The sequence below is a fragment of the Schistocerca cancellata genome, chromosome 5 (assembly GCF_023864275.1).
Source record: "Schistocerca cancellata isolate TAMUIC-IGC-003103 chromosome 5, iqSchCanc2.1, whole genome shotgun sequence".
NCBI lineage: Eukaryota > Metazoa > Arthropoda > Insecta > Orthoptera > Acrididae > Schistocerca > Schistocerca cancellata.
In genome coordinates, this window is record NC_064630.1 from 551,833,480 (window position 1) to 551,851,258 (window position 17,779).

The 17,779-nt window shown below is 41.9% G+C and overlaps 1 protein-coding gene across 6 annotated transcripts in view; it reads left to right on the forward strand.

The window, feature by feature from the left end:
• Positions 1-439: 439 nt before the first annotated feature.
• Positions 440-17,779, forward strand: part of LOC126188269 (uncharacterized) — a 206,580-nt gene continuing 189,240 nt past the window's right edge. For 3 of the 6 annotated variants that reach the window (XM_049929840.1, XM_049929842.1, XM_049929847.1), the window contains exon 1: positions 442-479. In XM_049929840.1, the coding sequence (XP_049785797.1) occupies positions 444-479 (36 nt within the window). In that variant the 5' untranslated portion in view covers positions 442-443. Of the gene's footprint in view, positions 480-3,279; positions 3,400-10,089; positions 10,383-14,833; positions 15,017-17,779 lie in introns of all 6 variants that reach the window. The other 3 variants (XM_049929848.1, XM_049929845.1, XM_049929846.1) reach the window with 2 other exon arrangements.

The window sequence follows — 17,779 nt, forward strand, 5'->3', positions numbered from 1 at the left end:
ACGCAAAGAAAACAAATTGTCGTTTGGTAAACAAAGTAAAGTAGTCAATGTAATGAATGATTGAAATAATGGTAATAATAATACTCCCACATAGAGGTGGGTAGTGTTCTGGAGCCTTCGATTTTGCTGTTGTGCAGGAAGCCTACTTGAATCCCAAAAAACCTTACATGTAACTTCAGTGTCCTGTGTACTTATCTGTGTATATTACCATTCTAGAAGCACGTGTTCCATATAATCAAATTCCATTTACGAAAATAAGAAGACATTCGTAAATCCTTCCTCATACTGCATCAAGTGCTTCGATAACAGTTGTAAAAACTTCAAAACTGTTGCGCAAAGATTTTTCTGATATCAACACTATCTCGTAGGTCTCTTGAGAACCCAAGGTTAAACAAAAGTATTTAAATAGCTGGTCCAATACAAGGGAAACGATTCAGACTAACATGGAGCTTCCAACAGGTCTTAAGTTTGCCTTTCTGGTAAGTGATATTGATCGGACTCGATCAGACAAAATATGGCTATGTTTATATTTATCGTTATGTCGCAAACTATGTTAACAATTAGGTAATTAGGGCGAGAATAGTTCGAGTCACGATAACGTAAGGGAAAAATAGTTCCAGAATTTATTAGAACAACAGCGATAGCATTAATCTAACCTGTTGTAGAGGAAAATATGATGAGATGGTAGGGTGGTCCTCTGGCTGTTAGCGTCATATCTGTCTGCAATAATAATTTAGATATTGTATAATTTGCTACACAAAGCACTAAACAAGGCGAAATAAATCAGTTTCTTCATTAGAAAAGTAAACAGTTCTCATATGTCCACCGCCATCATCGTTCAGAAAGTGAAGTAAGTACCCGGTCGTTATCTAATGGATTGCTCCTGTGAAAAAGTTCTTTGGTTCGGTAAAATAATTTCTCTCATATGAAATGTTAGTTCGAATATAATGAAATTACGATATGATTGCTTAAAATTTCCTGTTGCTTTTCATACCTACAATTATTATACCTAATACAGCTAAAACTCTTGTTGACAGCCAGAACTATTATTTATTTATAGTGGAATAATACACTACATGGGCAGATAGTTCTGATGACCCAGTCCCACCAAAAAGTATGAAAATATTGCATCACTTGGTTATAGATACTTTTTAGGAACTGTTGAGCTAACTCATTTGCAGCAAGAAGACGAATTACCTCAATCAATATGGTATGTTAATATGAATTAATGTAAACATCAACACGAAGTATCCATTTCTTTCTGGACACCTTGATTACCCAAAATATTAGTCCAGAGTCGGTATTCCACAGATCAGATGCTATTGATTGACATGCATGAAAATGATGTTCCGTTTCATTTTAATTTCGGTATTAAGATCATAACTATTGTTTATTTGTGCATCTAGAACTACCATTCTGATCTCAACCTGGTTCACTCAGTAACTTATAAACCAAGTTCACATGCATGTCCCACTGGCACAATGTGAAAGCTTCCCTTTTATATTCAAATTCAGTGGACCGTAATGAACATTGTTTCACTGTAAATTAATAATACATTAACTAATTATTGGGTAACGAGTAACTTCGTAATTATGACGTATAGATCACGACGCATGCCGCAAAAATTACATATGCATCTGACAGCATGCTTAAGTGATATGAATGTTATGCTGGCAAAATATACTGGGGCCACTGAAGCTCCAACAGAGTGTCAGGGCAATAAACAGAGTATCAGAATGAGATTTTCACTCTGCAGCGGAGTGTGCACTGATATGAAACTTCCTGGCAGATTAAAACTGTGTGCCCGACCGAGACTCGAACTCGGGACCTTTGCCTTTCGTGGGCATGTCCCGAGTTCGAGTCTCGGTCGGGCACACAGTTCTAATCTGCCAGGAAGTTTCATATCAGCGCACACTCCGCTGCAGAGTGAAAATCTCATTCTGGAAACATCCCCCAGGCTGTGGCTAAGCCATGTCTCCGCAATATCCTTTCTTTCAGGAGTGCTGGTTCTGCATGGTTCGCAGGAGAGCTTCTGTAAAGTTTGGAAGGTAGGAGACGAGATACTGGCAGAAGTAAAGCTGTGAGGACTGGGCGTGAGTCGTGCTTCGGTAGTTCAGATGGTAGAGCACTTGCCCGCGAAAGGCAAAGGTCCCGAGTTCGAGTCTCGGTCGGGCACACAGTTTTAATCTGCCAGGAAGTTTCATATCAGCGCACACTCCGCTGCAGAGTGAAAATCTCATTCTGGAAACATCCCCCAGGCTGTGGCTAAGCCATGTCTCCGCAATATCCTTTCTTTCAGGAGTGCTAGTTCTGCAAGTTTCGCAGGAGAGCTTCTGTAAAGTTTGGAAGGTAGGAGACGAAGTACTGGCAGAAGTAAAGCTGTGAGTACTGGGCGTGAGTCGTGCTTCGGTAGCTCAGTTGGTAGAGCACTTGCCCGCGAAAGGCAAAGGTCCCGAGTTAGAGTCTCAGTAGGGCACACAGTTTTAATATGCCAGGAAGTTTCATATTAGCGCACACTCCGCTGCAGAGTGAAAATCTCATTCTGGAAACATCCCCCAGGCTGTGGCTAAGCCATGTCTCCGCAATATCCTTTCTTTCAGGAGTGCTGGTTCTGCATGGTTCGCAGGAGAGCTTCTGTAAAGTTTGGAAGGTAGGAGACGAGATACTGGCAGAAGTAAAGCTGTGAGGACTGGGCGTGAGTCGTGCTTCGGTAGCTCAGATGGTAGAGCACTTGCCCGCGAAAGGCAAAGGTCCCGAGTTCGAGTCTCGGTCGGGCACACAGTTTTAATCTGCCAGGAAGTTTCAGAGTATCAGAAGTTGTACATACATTTTAGTCGTTGGTGATACCACCAAAAATAACCCGAAAACCTGGAGAGAAGCTCTTTTAGACGAAACATCGACCGGAAACATTATAAAGACAAGTAATGTGTCCACAAAAGATGTCGACCTCAAGATTTACATTCGATCTCGGGAATAGAAGCACTACTAAAATGTAACTATTACATGTTTTCAATGTGTTCAGTGTTTTGTATTTTCACCGACAAGAAATTTCAGTGCGTCAAAAACGAGAACTTAATTAGTCCCTGTACATTGCTTGTCAAATATATCATAAACAGTAGCCCATATACAGGCTAGGTAATATATTTTTCCAAATGAACAGTGGTATTTAGTTATGGGAACAATACATTATCATTGGAGTGAACGAATCATGAGCCACACTGAAAGTGGTGTGGGCTGTTATGAAATACATTGTAGAGCTCATGCCATTCTCTTTTGCAGCTGCTGTGTGCCGCCCACGCCAGCGCGGCTCTCGGCAAGCTGCCATGGTGGCTCAGACACGACCAACGGGGAGTCTGCACAGCGGCTAGCGAGATTATCTGCAGTGACGACTGTTCACAGGTGAGTTTGCTGTTTCAGACGGTGTGGTGACGAGTAAGGCTCACTCTCTTTCAAAGGGGCGGCCACTTCAGTTGCCTGTGGCCTGCTGCTCTGTGTGCTCCACCAGCTACGAGTGGCCAGCTCGGTTGTTTATGTGACGACTCTATTGCTTCTGAACGTCTGTATTATTCAAGTTATTAGATGTAACAACGTAACCCGTTAGTATGATCGTGAGTAGACGAACTAACTGTTGCTAAGTTCTACAAGATAAGCATTTGTGCGATGGTTTCAGCTGTCGAACTGAGACTACCTTGTTGAGCGATGGTAATGCATCACAGCGCATGGGAAAATTGCAGCAATCGGCCACTGATAGCTGGTCGCATGGAAATTCCAGGCAATCTGACGGACTGCATTCGATTCGTGCATGAAACAGAGCCATACTGCGTGCACGAATCGCATGGCTGTTAGGAGCGGTATGTGGTAATATGGTTGCGATGTGTTTTTCCGTTTATCAAGCATGGTTCTGCAGTTTTGTTTCGTCTCGTTTTGCCCCCACTGAGAAAGAAATTTACGTTAAAATTTACCACGACTACTCTGTAAAGCGAAGTGGATGGTTGAGGTCCCATTCATATTGAGAAGTAATAGTAAATACACCCCCGATCATGCAGTGATTAGCATTTTGAAGCTTGTGCTATAGAAGTGAATCGACATGAAGCCCACAGCTAAGTCGCGATACACTGGGATTTGTCTTATGATTTTGTGCTATTTAAGAAATAATTATATGCATTATTAAAATTTTTAATTTCTAAACAGAATGACATACTTACCCACCGTAATTTTAAGATGAAATTTTAATTTAAGTTTTCAGGGCAAATATATTATACAGTTATACTCAAGTCCATCATCATTTCATGTAATCTAATTCTCCTTCACGCAATTTATAACAAGAATTTATAGTAATCAGTAGTGCTGCTATTGACAAATGTCTGTAGACACATTGAGTAAAGTGTGTAAATTGTAAGTAGGCTGTTTAGGTTTTCTTATTGGTAACGCCACGTAGCGCTCTGTATGAAAATCACTGGCTGTGCTGTGTGCAGTCTGTGGCTAGTTTGCGTTGTTGTCTGCCATTGTAGTGTTGGGCAGCTGGATGTTAACAGCGCGCAGCGTTGCGCAGTTGGAGGTGAGCCGCCAGCAGTGGTGGATGTGGGGAAGTGAGATGGCGGATTTTTGAGAGCGGATGATCTGGACGCGTGTCCATCAGAGACAGTACATTTGTAAGACTGGATGTCATGAACTGATATATAATATGACTTTTGAACAATATTAAGGTACATTGTTTGTTCTCTATCAAAATCTTTCTTTTGCTAACTGTGCCTATCAGTAGTTAGTGCCTTCAGTAGTTTGAATCTTTTATTTAGCTGGCAGTAGTGGCGCTCGCTGTATTGCAGTAGTTCGACTAACGAAGATTTTTGTGAGGTAAGTGATTTGTGAAACGTATAGGTTAATGTTAGTCAGGGCCATTCTTTTGTAGGGATTTTTCAAAGTCAGATTGCGTTGCGCTAAAAATATTGTGTGTCAGTTTAAGCACAGTCATGTATAATTGTTCAAAGGGGACGTTTCAAAATGCTTCCAGCTAAACCAGGAGACAAACGAATAAAAAAGGAATTGAGGGCCTATAAACGTAAAATGAGTTGTATTGCCACACAGGAAGGATAACACAACCCATTTGGTGACAGTGAAAAATGTAGCATATTCTGTAAAGCAACCTGCAGTTGCCAAGAAAACCGTTTAAAAACAAGATTAACAAATTACATTTCTCTATTTTTAATTTAGGTTTTGTAGGCATTCCTAGAGATACAGAAATCGACTACAACTGCTACTTAACACTGCAGTTCAATTTCCGTAGCAGAACTTCTCAACACATTGACGTTTATAATACTGATCGAAAATGCTTGAGAAACCACTCGTGTGTTGTGTGCAGAGGCGAGCGACCGACTGCGGGAGATATCGCATGCGAAGGATGGTTGCGACCTGTTACTTGCATATCATTAAGATATTTATGTAATTCAACATTCATACAGCTATTACTGATCAATCAGATTTCCAATTTAGAGCACTGCTTTTTTACGACCTACGGAACCGTTTACATTCAAAGAAACTGTGACTATTCTTGACATTTTTTTTGTTTATTCTTATATGAAGTTCACTGACCTTTTGAAAATGTCAAAGCTACCTCATGTTGTAAATGGAGCTGTTATAGTACGTGACTTTTTTTTTTCACCAGTCTTCTGATGGGCTTGATGAGGCCTGCCACGAATTTCTCTGCAGCGCTAACCTCTTCATCTCAGAGGAGCACTTGCAACCTACGTGCTCACATATTGCTGGAGGTATTCCAGTCACTGTCTTCCTCTACGGCTTCTAACCTCCACAGCCCTCTCAAGTACCGTGGTGGTTATTCCCTGCTGCCGTAACACATGTCCTACCATCAGTGTTTTCCCTACGGTCCTTTCCTCGCCGATTCTGCAGAGAATCTCTTCATTCCTTGCCTCATCATCAGATCTAATTTTCAGCACTATTCTTTAGCACCATATCTCAAACGCACCAACTCTCCTCTGTGCTCCAAACATACATTCTCAGAAATATCTTCCTCAAATTAAGGACTATGTTTGACAGCAGTAGACTTCTGTTGACTAAGAATGTTCTCGTTGCTTGTGTTTGTCTGCTTTTTATGTCGTCCTCGGTTCGTCTGTCATGGGTTGCTTCCAAGGTTGGTTGGTTGGTTTGGGGAAGGAGACCAGACGGCGAGGTCATCGGTCTCGTCGGATTAGGGAAGGATGCGGAAGGAAGTCGGCCGTGCCCTTTTAAAGGAACCATCCCGGCATTTGCCTGGAGCGATTTAGGGAAATCACGGAAAACCTAAATCAGGTTGGCCGGACGCGGGATTGAATGCTTCCAAGGTAGCAGAACGTCGAAGGTAGCGGAGTGTGTTAGCTTCTTCTACTTCTTGAGTACCGGTTATGATGTTTAGTTTCTCGCTATTCTCATTTGTATGCCTCCCAGCACTTTGTCTTTTTGCTGTTTACTTTCAATCCAGATTCTGTACTGATTAGACTGTTCGTTCCGTTAAACAGATCCTGTAATACTTGTTCACTTTCACTGAGGAGAGCAATGTCACCAGTTAATCTTATCATTCATATACTTTCACCCTGAATTTTAATCCCACTCTTGAACTTTTCTTTTGTCTCCCTCAGTGGTTTTTCAGTGTATAGATTTAACAGTAGCGGCGAAAGACTGCATCTGTGTCTTACACCCTTTTTAATCGGAGCATTTCGTTCTTGTTTCAACCTGTCTCATTGTTACCTCTTCGTTCTTGTACACATTGTATAATGCCCGTATTTCACTGAATCTTACGTCTATTTTCTCCAAATTTCGATCATCTTGAAAGATTTTACATTTTCAAACGCTTTTTCGAGATATACAAATCCTTTGAGCGTATTCTGATTTTACTCCTGTTTTCCTTTCATTATCAAGCGCAACGTCACATCTACCTCTCTGGTGCCTTTATCTTTCCTAAGGCCAAATTGATCGTCATGTAACATATCATCTTTTCCATTATTCTGTACCTAATTCTTGTCAGCAACTTGGATGCATGAGATGTTAAGCTGTTTGTGCGATAGTTTGCGTACCTGACTGCCCTTGCTATCTTTGGAGTTGTGTGCATAATTTTACAGAACGTCTAGTGGTACGTCGCCACTCTCATAGAATCTACACACCAATTTGAATTGAATAGTCGTTTTGTTGCTATTTGTCCCACTGATTAGAAAATCAGGTGGAATGTTATCTATCCATCTGCTTTACTTGATCTCAAGTCTTCAAGAGTTCTTTTAAATTCCGATTGGATTCACTATGTTTACCTTATCGATTCCAGTTTATATTTCTATCAAGTCATCAGACACGTCTTCCCTTCTCGGACGCCTTCGATGTACTCTTTCCACTTATCAGTTCTCTCCTCTGCGTTTAACAGTGGGATTCTCATTACACTTCTAATGTTACCATCCTTGCCTTTAATTAAAAGGGAAGCTAAATTCTTTTGCATCATTCATAATTTGACCAAGCTGGCAAAGACTACGTAAAAAAATTTCGTGTTGGCCGTAGGTCTGTAAGGACAGAAGGTAATCTCTGAAACTCAGTACATGTGGGAAGGCATCTGGTCTTCATGTAACACCTGATAACCTAAGCAGAGCTGTGCTGGCTTGAGCTACCCTTAGAGCATAATGCGGATCACCTCTTGAATCACGCTGTACAACTGAATTACTTTCAGTAATGTACGAACAAAGCCTTTGGGAATTGTCTTTTGATTTTTAAAAAGTATATATTTCTGCCTGAGGCCACTGAAGTGGTACCATTACTGGTTTAGACTTATTAACAGGCCATCATCCAATGATCTGAATAAGTTGCACACTAATTCTTCGACGGAAGAGGTCTGGAGAGGACCGCTGAGGCTAAAATGTATAGTACCTAAAAATGATCCCAAAATCGTGTGCAGAAACCCTACCTCTCCCGATGCCGCACTGAAATGGGCAACAGTATGATTAGCTTTTCTGTTTTAGTCAGTTCTAAGTCTTGTGATAGTTGTAAAGTGTCTTAAGATTCACCTTTTCTATTTTCTTGTGGTTTTGTATCGTGGTGAAAAATACAGTATAAAAGTCTGTGAACAGATAGATGATATCGTTACTGAAAAAGATTGAGACTTAGCTATCGATAATTATCGATTATACGACGCGAATTTTGAACAAACTTAGCAGTGCCTTTTTTGAAGGAAATATTCCAAAATTCACTTCAAGCGATTTAGGGAATCCAAGCAAGAACTGACATGAGAAATTGAAATCAGTTTACACGAATGTACCTAAATTGCGTCATTTGTTGGAGGAGGGGGGGGGGGGGGCGGAACGAAAATCTCAGATGGGTTCGTCAATAAGCATAACCGGCGTATTTGGGGGACTGAGAATCCGAATTTCGCGATCGAGAACTCTCTTCACCCTCAACGGGTGACCGTGTGGTGTGCAATGTCCAGTCACGGAATAATAGTTGCGATATTCCTTGATGGTACGGTGACCAGTGAACGGTATGTGAAAGTTTTGGAACATGATATCGTCTCCGTTGTCCAAAGTGACCCTGATTTCGGGGAGGTGTGGTTGATGCAGGCTCGATCCTATCGAAGCAGGAGAGTGTTTGATGTCATGGAGGAACACTTTGGGGACCGTATTGTGGCGCTGGGGTATCCAGAGTCTACTGGTATGAGCCTCGATTGACCGCCATATTCTCCGGATCTGGACACATGCGGCTCTTTTGTGGGGCTATGTTAAAGACAGGGTGTACAGCAATAACCCCAAAACAATGCTGAGCTGAAAACGGTGATTCAGGCGGTCATCGACAGGAAAATGGCTCTGAGCACTTTGGGACTTAACATCGGAGGTCATTAGTTCGCTACACCTTAGAACTACTTAAATCTAACTAACCGAAGGACATCACACACATCCAAGCCCGAGGCAGGATTCGAACCTGCGACCGTAGCAGTCGCGCGGTTCCGGACTGAAGCGCCTAGAACCGCTCGGCCACCACGGCCGGCCATCGACAGCATTGATGTTTCGACACTTCAGCGGGTGAAGCAGAATATCGCTATTCATCTACGCCATACCATCGCAAATGATGACAGGCATACCGAACATGTCATAACCCAAATCCGAATTCTGTTGAGACGTGTACATGTTGAATAAAGTGAGTCCATGCCGTAGTTTTCAACTAATGTTTTTTCATATAGTTCAACAACTGCCACCCTGCAGACAACTTTGTGGGTGGCGCAACCACAGGTATGATTATCCATCTTGGGAATTAATAACCGCTTCAGCTGTATTTTGTTTTCCTTGCCGTCAATATGACAGAGCACGGGGCCACGTCCCCTGTACGCAGTTCCATATAGATCGCAGAAGCGACCACTACGGCACGATTTGTTTTGGATCCAGCCACTATATTGGAATCTGGCTGTTTCTAATCCATGACATATCGTCGTCTAGCGAAGTTTTGTTTCGACGAACAACGAATGTTGGGAAAAAAGATTACGAGTTTTTCGGCTCTAATGCCTTCATCATGTGTTCACCTGAAGATGTGCCTTGTAGCGCCACAAAACCGGTAGTAGTAGAGTAATAAAGTACCAAATACAGCTGAAGCTTTTATTAATAATCAACATGAATTGTCACCCTGTTTGTGTGTGTGTGTGTTTGTAGTATCAGTGCGCATGCACACCAGACGCGAACTCTTACGCGAATCAGCGAAATGCCGCAGGAAATGAGGATAATTGGCAAAGGGCCCAACATTAGTTGTGTGTGAATAAGTTGAGAATTTGAGTCTGACGAGCAGCGTTCTAGGGTAGTTCGTGCAGCTAAGATGACAGTTTTGTCTGGATGGCGTAGTGGTCAGCGCATCTACGTACTGAGCAGGAGACCTGTGTTCGAATACCAGCCAGCCAGAAACTTCTCCCATTGATTTAAATCAACGTCCACTAGCAGCCAACATCTATAATTCCTTCGTGTCCGGAAGGCAGTTTCGTTGCACAGGTGTTGGAATTTGTGCTTGTATAAAATAAATAAAATAACAGCTGTTACTTTCTTATCTTTCTACATGTCTTCATAGTACGTTGCTCTGCTTGTGCAGGTGCTGGTGTGCTTGGGCGACGGTTCAGGCGGCTTCTACGCCACGGTGGTGGCAGTGTGCGACCCCAGCGCGGACCAGAAGTGCAGCGCAGAGCAGGCTGCCTGCGTCGCGTCAGCGGACTCCGAGTGCCACTCCTCCCTGCCCGGCGAGGAGTTCACGTGCCACGGCATCGGATCCTTCCCTGACCCGTACGACTGCCAGACGTACCACATCTGCACCGAGGTCAACGCAGGTTCTCAACCCCAAACATGCTCCGACACTTCAGCGTACAACCCTCTGAAAGCAGACTGCAGGTGAGCATATTTTTTACTGCTCCAAGAACACCTCTCCAACCCAGAATAGTTTCCAGGACTCTTTTCATTGTGAGGAAGACATTTTGTATTCTTTGTTGGGGTCTTTAGTCCGAGTATGGGTTTGATGCAACTCTTCCTGCTACTCTCCTTTTCTCTGCAAGTTTCCTCGTCTCTGCATGACTACTGTAGCCTACATCCATTTGAATGTTCTTACTGTAGCAGGTCTCTAATGAAATTTTTATTCACAGACTTCCGTCCATTATCAATCTGTCGGTTACCTAGCGTTTCAGAGTGTGTTCTATCAACTGTTCCCTTCTTTTAATCAGGTTATGCGCTACATTTATTATCTCAGTTCATTTCAGTACCTCCTTTATAGTTATGTGATGTACCTATCGAATCTGTGGCACTCTTCTCTAACTTTACATTTCGAAACCAACTATCCTCTTCTTGTTTGAATTGTTTATCGTTGATGCACTCCAGACTAATTCCTTCAGATAAGCTTCCGAAGTCGGGGAAGTGCAGTTGCAAGTTGTCTCAGTAAATAAAAGAGATAGGATTATGTGACTGTGCAGCTGTTTGCTTTACTTCTGGGTTATTTCTTTTTATATGAATAGCCTCTTTATGAACGTAAGCTGTCGCATACCAAAAAATTCCATTCATAGAAAAGAAATATGTGCATAAGCTAACCTCATGTTTACAGTTAAAAACTAAATCTGTGAGAGAGAATGGGAAGCAAATCTGACTGCAAGACTGTAAATGAAATATGTCCTGCCAAACTAACTCTGTCCTTTGTCTTTTAAGACACTCTATACTTTAAAGAGAACAATTAAATTCGACGCTGTTAACTGACCTGTGAGATTGAAAAGTAACATTTCCTTTATCTGGCTGACGCAACTGAAAAAGCCGTACAACTGCTCTTGAAGAGCAAGAAGAAAAGGTGTGCCTCAAATTCTGAGTTAGTGCCAACTACAGAGAATCGTGGTAGAGCAATACGATATATGAAACATATGCAGCGCAGACTTGTATCTCGTAAAATTTGTCTCACATAAAAAGTAATGTCCTTCAGGTAATTGGAACTTCATAATGACATAGGATAATCTGAGTTACTCTCTTGATAAAAAATTCTTTTCAAGAAACTGTATTAAAAAAGAAAACAACCTCATCAAAATTTCTTGAAACTATTCCACTCACAAAAGTTCGCCACTGATGGCTTAGCAAGCTATAAGAAAATATTTCATTACAAATTACAAAAACGTAATATCAACACTGAATAAAAAACAAAACTGCAACTCAGCATAAAAATCTATTCTAACACAAGAGTCGTCATACTAATGGTTATATTCTTGTTGTCTTTTCAAATCCATTAACACTGTCTGTGAGATAACTTTATAAAATAGAAAGAAATACCTGATTTGTAAGTCTCTGTCGAACCAAGAATGCCTAGCTAAATACTGCCATAATAAAGTAAAATATGTTCATTTGTTACCTTAAATCCCAATCTTCTCAAAATAGTATCTATCTTAGTAAATCCATCTCATTCAATGCGCAGAGGAAAGATTTTCTAACCAGTCTCTAGGCGGCGCAACTTTTCTAGCGAGGCTGCTAGCTCATAACTAAACGACACATACATTACATGCGCATCCTAAGAAATCCACAAATAAGAAAATTGCCTATACAATTATATAAACACACCTGTAACAGTCACTTCAGGTGTTGTATACCCATCGTACAACCGTCTCACGAAACGGAACCGAGAATGTCATGCCAGCAGTTGTCAAATGTGTGATATTTTACGACGTTATCGCCCTATCAAGTACTGTAAAATAAACTGTTATGCTGCTAGTCGGTAACCATTATCTTCCGAGAAGCCAAGTGTTACATCCGCACTGGTAATGAGGAGTGGGTAGAAAGTGACCAAAGGATCTGTTGCCATAGTAATCTGGACAAGCAAGGACAAGATTAGTTGACACAAGTTTACTTTTATTACGTATATTGTACTGAACTTGTGGTTGAAGAAATGCTACACTTTTGACAACTTGGGTAGCCGTGGCTAGCTATAAGCAGAGGCCCCAATGTGCCGTGTGCCTACCTATGTACACAGAATGTTTGCCGGTAGGGCTAACTATCAACAACTCGATGTAACGATCGGCACCAACCAGCGACACGAAAGTAAACTCGACTAGAAATAATCTTGAAGTAGAACATTGGTGCCCAGGTGCCCTCCGCACCGTCTTGGATGTCTTCACTGGTCGGTGGACTGGAGTCTCTTCATTGGTGCCGATGTCCAAATCGCCACACGCGCCGCCCGCAGGAATCAGTATCGATAAATTACGATACTACAAAAACTAACCGATGAACCGCGATACTACACGTACTCACAATCATATGAAAATATTTATATCGTCCTGCACTCTAACATACTTTAAAGCTTCTACGCCATTAGGCTCCATCAAAAGTAGAAACTCAGCAGCAAACATGCTTTGTCAAATATAAAACTCTTCCAAGAACATGTGATATTGGCTTCTTATACACTCAAAACAGAGTTGTAAAGTAAAGGCAGCTGGTTTCACCTACCAAAGCACTTAATAACGACATAACATAGTCCCGAAACAAGTTGTGGTAAAAATATCGCACATTTGATAACCGGTGGCGTAACATTCTCAGTACCGAAGTAAACGCAAGTTTTAGAAAGACGTGTACTGCTGTTCGTTTGAGCTCTTTATTCTGCAGTTCTCGAACTTAGTCTTCCCTTTGCAAGATTCTTCTTCTTTGCATAATTATTGCAAATAATACCCATTGGACCGATCATGTCGCCGAAATATTGTGTCCGCCAGGATCTATGACCAGCAGTACACTCGTGAACTATTCAATCAACTATAATATTGCTTCAGTTTTGGGCAGATATTTTCTGTTGCATACATCCTATAAATGAGTCTGCAATTTACTTTTGCATTTCCAGGTGCTATTCTTCTTCATTGCACGAAAGGTTTTATAAATGTAATGTGGCATTACTTTCGGACTATGCTTGTCATTATAAACTATTAAAATGTATGAAGTACAATTTTAATTTGAAATAAAGTACATCTATGTACCAAAATTGAAACGTACTCCATGTCCAAATTTGATTCACATATGTTGATTGCGCTTATGATCAATTAACTGTGACATGCCCCTCGTTCGCAGCACGCAGAGCAATCTAAACTGAAAATAATCCATAGATTAAGAAAGATAAGAAACATATGACGTTAAATGCTTATACCAGCACCGAGGTCGTTGAAGTCGATTTACAGCAAAGCGGTGCGGCAAAAGAACCGACAAGGATACGGCTATATACCTCGAATAGCACGGAAATAGTTAAACAACACATTATTTAGCTTTGTCAGATCGAAAGACAGGTGATCTGTTGTGTTAAAATGTATGGATAAAAATCCTACGTGAAAATAGCTAAAATTACTTTATTGGTTACTGTTTTCAGCTCGTTGACGAGGCATTCTTGTTCCAACAAAAGTTATGACTTAGTTCATTGTGTTTCAGCCATCAGGCATTACACATCGTCATGATGTATTGAGCTGAATCGCTCTTGTTGTCATTTACACAGCAAAGTAGGTCGACATGCTTACGTAATTTAAAACCTTAGCCATATCCACACATATTAAAATAAGCAAGAGAAATAAAGTTTACAATAATGAAAATAATGGCGTGCTAGGTGATGAAAGCAAGACCAATCGATATGAAGAAAGGCGAGAAAAAGGAAAATTATGGTTTAACGTTTCGTGGACGACGGTGTTAAAGACGGTGCAGAACGTCGATGTGTGTTAAGATGGGGAAGAAACTCAGCTGTATTCTTTTCAGAGGAACTTTCCTACCATTTGCCTAAAGCGATTTAGAGACACCATGGAAAATCTATAACTGGATGGCTGACGTGGCATTCAAACCCGGTTCTTCCGAATGCGGGTCCACTGTCGTTAATTCTGTGCTGCCTCGCTTGATATGAAAAAAGGAATACTGCCAGCGGATGATAGTATATCAGTGAAAATTATTAAAAGTGGAAGAATAATAAAACAAGACGAGCTTACAAAATTACGGTATGTGTACCGAGCAAGACAATTCACCAAAAATTTCCAACGGCGGCACAAGGAAGAAACGTAGGCTTTTAATCAAAAGAACAGGTTCCATTTAGATGTTGATACAGTTGAGTAATTTTAATAACTTTTGGGACCCTTCAATAAAATGTATGATAAGTGCTATGATTAGATAATGACGTAGCGATTCCTAAATGAATAGCATCAAAATCCTTTCCAGGATGTAAAACTTTTTTTGGTGTTATGGTGTCTTTGTAGCAGTAGTCGCCATACCTACAGGAAACTGCAGTTTCACAGTCTCTGAATTAATGCTTCTGATGTGATATGGTCCGTCACTCTTTTAAATCAAATCTTGCTTTATGTTGACAGCCTGACGACATCCGACCGAGTCTGCACAGAAGGCCCCATCACGCCTTGTACGCAGCTGGGACAGGTGGGCATTGTCCCAGAGAACCCAGCCATCTACTACATCTGCATGCAGAAGGGAGATGGCATGTCTCCGGAAATGTACAGGTGTCCTGGCAGTCAGATCTTCGACGTTGCCACTGCTGCGTAAGTATCCATAACCTGCAGTGTAACCTCCCCCTCACTTATCGACCTTGATGACAGTGAAAAATTAAACCGCGTCTACCTAATGGAAATTTTGGAAAAGCAATCGTCACCGAAGTTAATCTGTCGGTAAAGAGGGAGGAAAGGGTTACATCTAAATGAAAGGAAAAATGCAAGTGAAATTGGTAGAAATTAATTTTGAGAAAAGGGTAAAATTAATAAAGAAAGTAAATATGCGGTCGTCACGTTAACAATTAATTACGCTCATTTATTGGCAAACATCGCGCCATTGTTATAATCGACCATTTTTCATTAGTTGGCAGAGAGGATTTTAAAGGAGTGTATAAACATGTTTTTGTCTAACCATTTACTGAGGAACTATTCCATAATCATTCAGTAAAGTCACGCGTCAGCTACGCACTGAATTAAAATTGTCCGGAAAGTTTAGTTCCTAATACTGGTTTTGGCCATTACTGCTCGATATACAATGAGGTGACAAAAGTCATGGGGTACCTCCTAATATCGGCGTAGCGCAGCAGCTCGACGAGGCATGGACTCAACAAGTAGTTGGAAGTCGCTTTCATAAATATTGAACCTTGCTGTGTCTACAGTATAGCCGTCCATAATTGCGAAAGTGGATTTGGAGCACAAACTGACCACTCGATTATGTCACATAAATGATCGACGGGTGGCCGAACCATTCGCTTGAATTGCCCAGAGTTCTTCAAACCAATCACAGAAAAACTGTGACCTGGTGACTCTGTCCTACACAAATTTCATCGTTTTTTAGGAACATGAAGACCATGAATGGCTGCGGATTGTCTCCAAGTAGCCGTTTCAAATTAATGATCCGTTCAGTTGGACCAGAAGACCCAGTCTATTCTATGTCAACACAGCCCACACCATTACGGAGCCACCACCAGCTTGCACAATGCCATGGCTTCGTGGGGTCTGCGGGACACTCGGACCCTACCATCAGCTCTTACCAATTGAAATTGGGACTCATCTGACCAGCCCACCGGTTTCCAGCCCTATGGTGTCCGACAGATATGATCACGAGCCCAAGAAAAGAGTTGCAGTTGATGTGCTGTTAACGAAGGCACTCGCTTTTATCATCTGCTGGCGTAGGCCGTTAACGGAAAATTTCGCTGCACTGTCCTAACAAATAAGTTCGTCCCACGTCCTACGTTGATTTCTGCGGTTATTTCACCCATTGTTGCTTGTCTGTCAGCACTGCCAACTCCACACAAACGCTCCTATTCTCGGTCGTTAAGTGAAGGCCCTTGGCCAATGCGTTGTCCGCGGTAAGAGATAAATGTCTGAAATCTGGTATTCTCTCCTCACTCCTGACGCTGTGGATCTCGGAATATTGAATTCCCTGACGATTTCAGAAATGGAATGTCCCATTCGAAGACTCTTACTTGACGCCGCGCGGCTATAATTACATCATAAACCTAATCATATGAACCAACTGAGTACAAATGATGGCCCTTCCAGTGCACTGCCCTTTTATACCTTGTATAAGCGGTACTACCGCCATCTGTATACGTGCATATCGCTATCCCATGACTTTTGTTATATCAACGTACACCGTGTGGAAAAAACCGAAGCGCCCAGAATGGAGCGAGATGAAATTAAACTTAACAAGTTCATAGAGTACGTGATATTCTTTCGGTGATTACAAAGTCAGAACTTTACAGTATGACCCCAACTGACCCCAGCTTCCCTTCTGGCTTGGATTTATTCAGTGATTCGTTGGGGCACGACGCCGTAAAGCGGCTGTATCCTCTTCTGAGGCAATCTGACCAACGATCTTGAGATCCTGGGTACTGCCACTGGGACAGACATCGAATTCTTCCCTCAAATATTGTTTGGTGTATAAACCTGGGAATCGTGATGACTACGAGAATACCTCAACATCACGGAGACAATTGTTATAGACATGTACCGAGTATGAACATCTATTGTTCTGTTGACAAATGGCACCCAGATATTGTCGCTTGACAGGTAACACTATAGGTTGCAGGTTGTCCGTGTTGTACTACTATGTCGTCAGCATTCCCTCAATTACCACCAGTCGTGTTCTCAAATCATACCCAATGGCCTCCCACAGTACGATGCCAGATGTCCCTCTGCAGTGCCTCTGCAATACTTTGGAAGAGTGAGATCTCTCCTGAGAGTTGCACAGTGTAGCAGGAGTCCAATACCCGTTCTCTGATGGCAGGCGCTGATATGAAATGGTTGCGATGTAGTCTGTGCACAATACGGCGATCCTCCCTTCTGGTGGCCATATGTGGTCGACCACATCTTGAAGGCGAGTATCCCTGCCCTCGCATATCCATGAGGGTCAAAGTTGGGCCCCTGTCACATATGAATACCTCACAAATCTGGATGTAACATAATGCAACAAGCCGGCCAACCGGAGATCCTGAATAAGGCCTCTTTGAAACTCTCTCAGGTTATGATAACGCTGCGATAAAATCTCTACAGCATGTACGAGCGATCAAATTAGGCCTGCGTGCTATGCAATCTCGCCTAGCACCATGTGTAATCGTCGTACAAGTTCAAAGCTGTATGAGGTTATAGAGATTTACAATTCCGACGGTTTCCTGTCATCAGTTAATGTGAACACCGGGTCGATTGCACTGACAAACCGCAATCGATACTGTCTTCCGTTTCTTTTCAGCTGAGGTCGCATTCCACCTTTAATGATCTCGAACAGCTTAAAGCCAAGATTAGGCGCCCGTCTTCCTTTACCGCTAACGG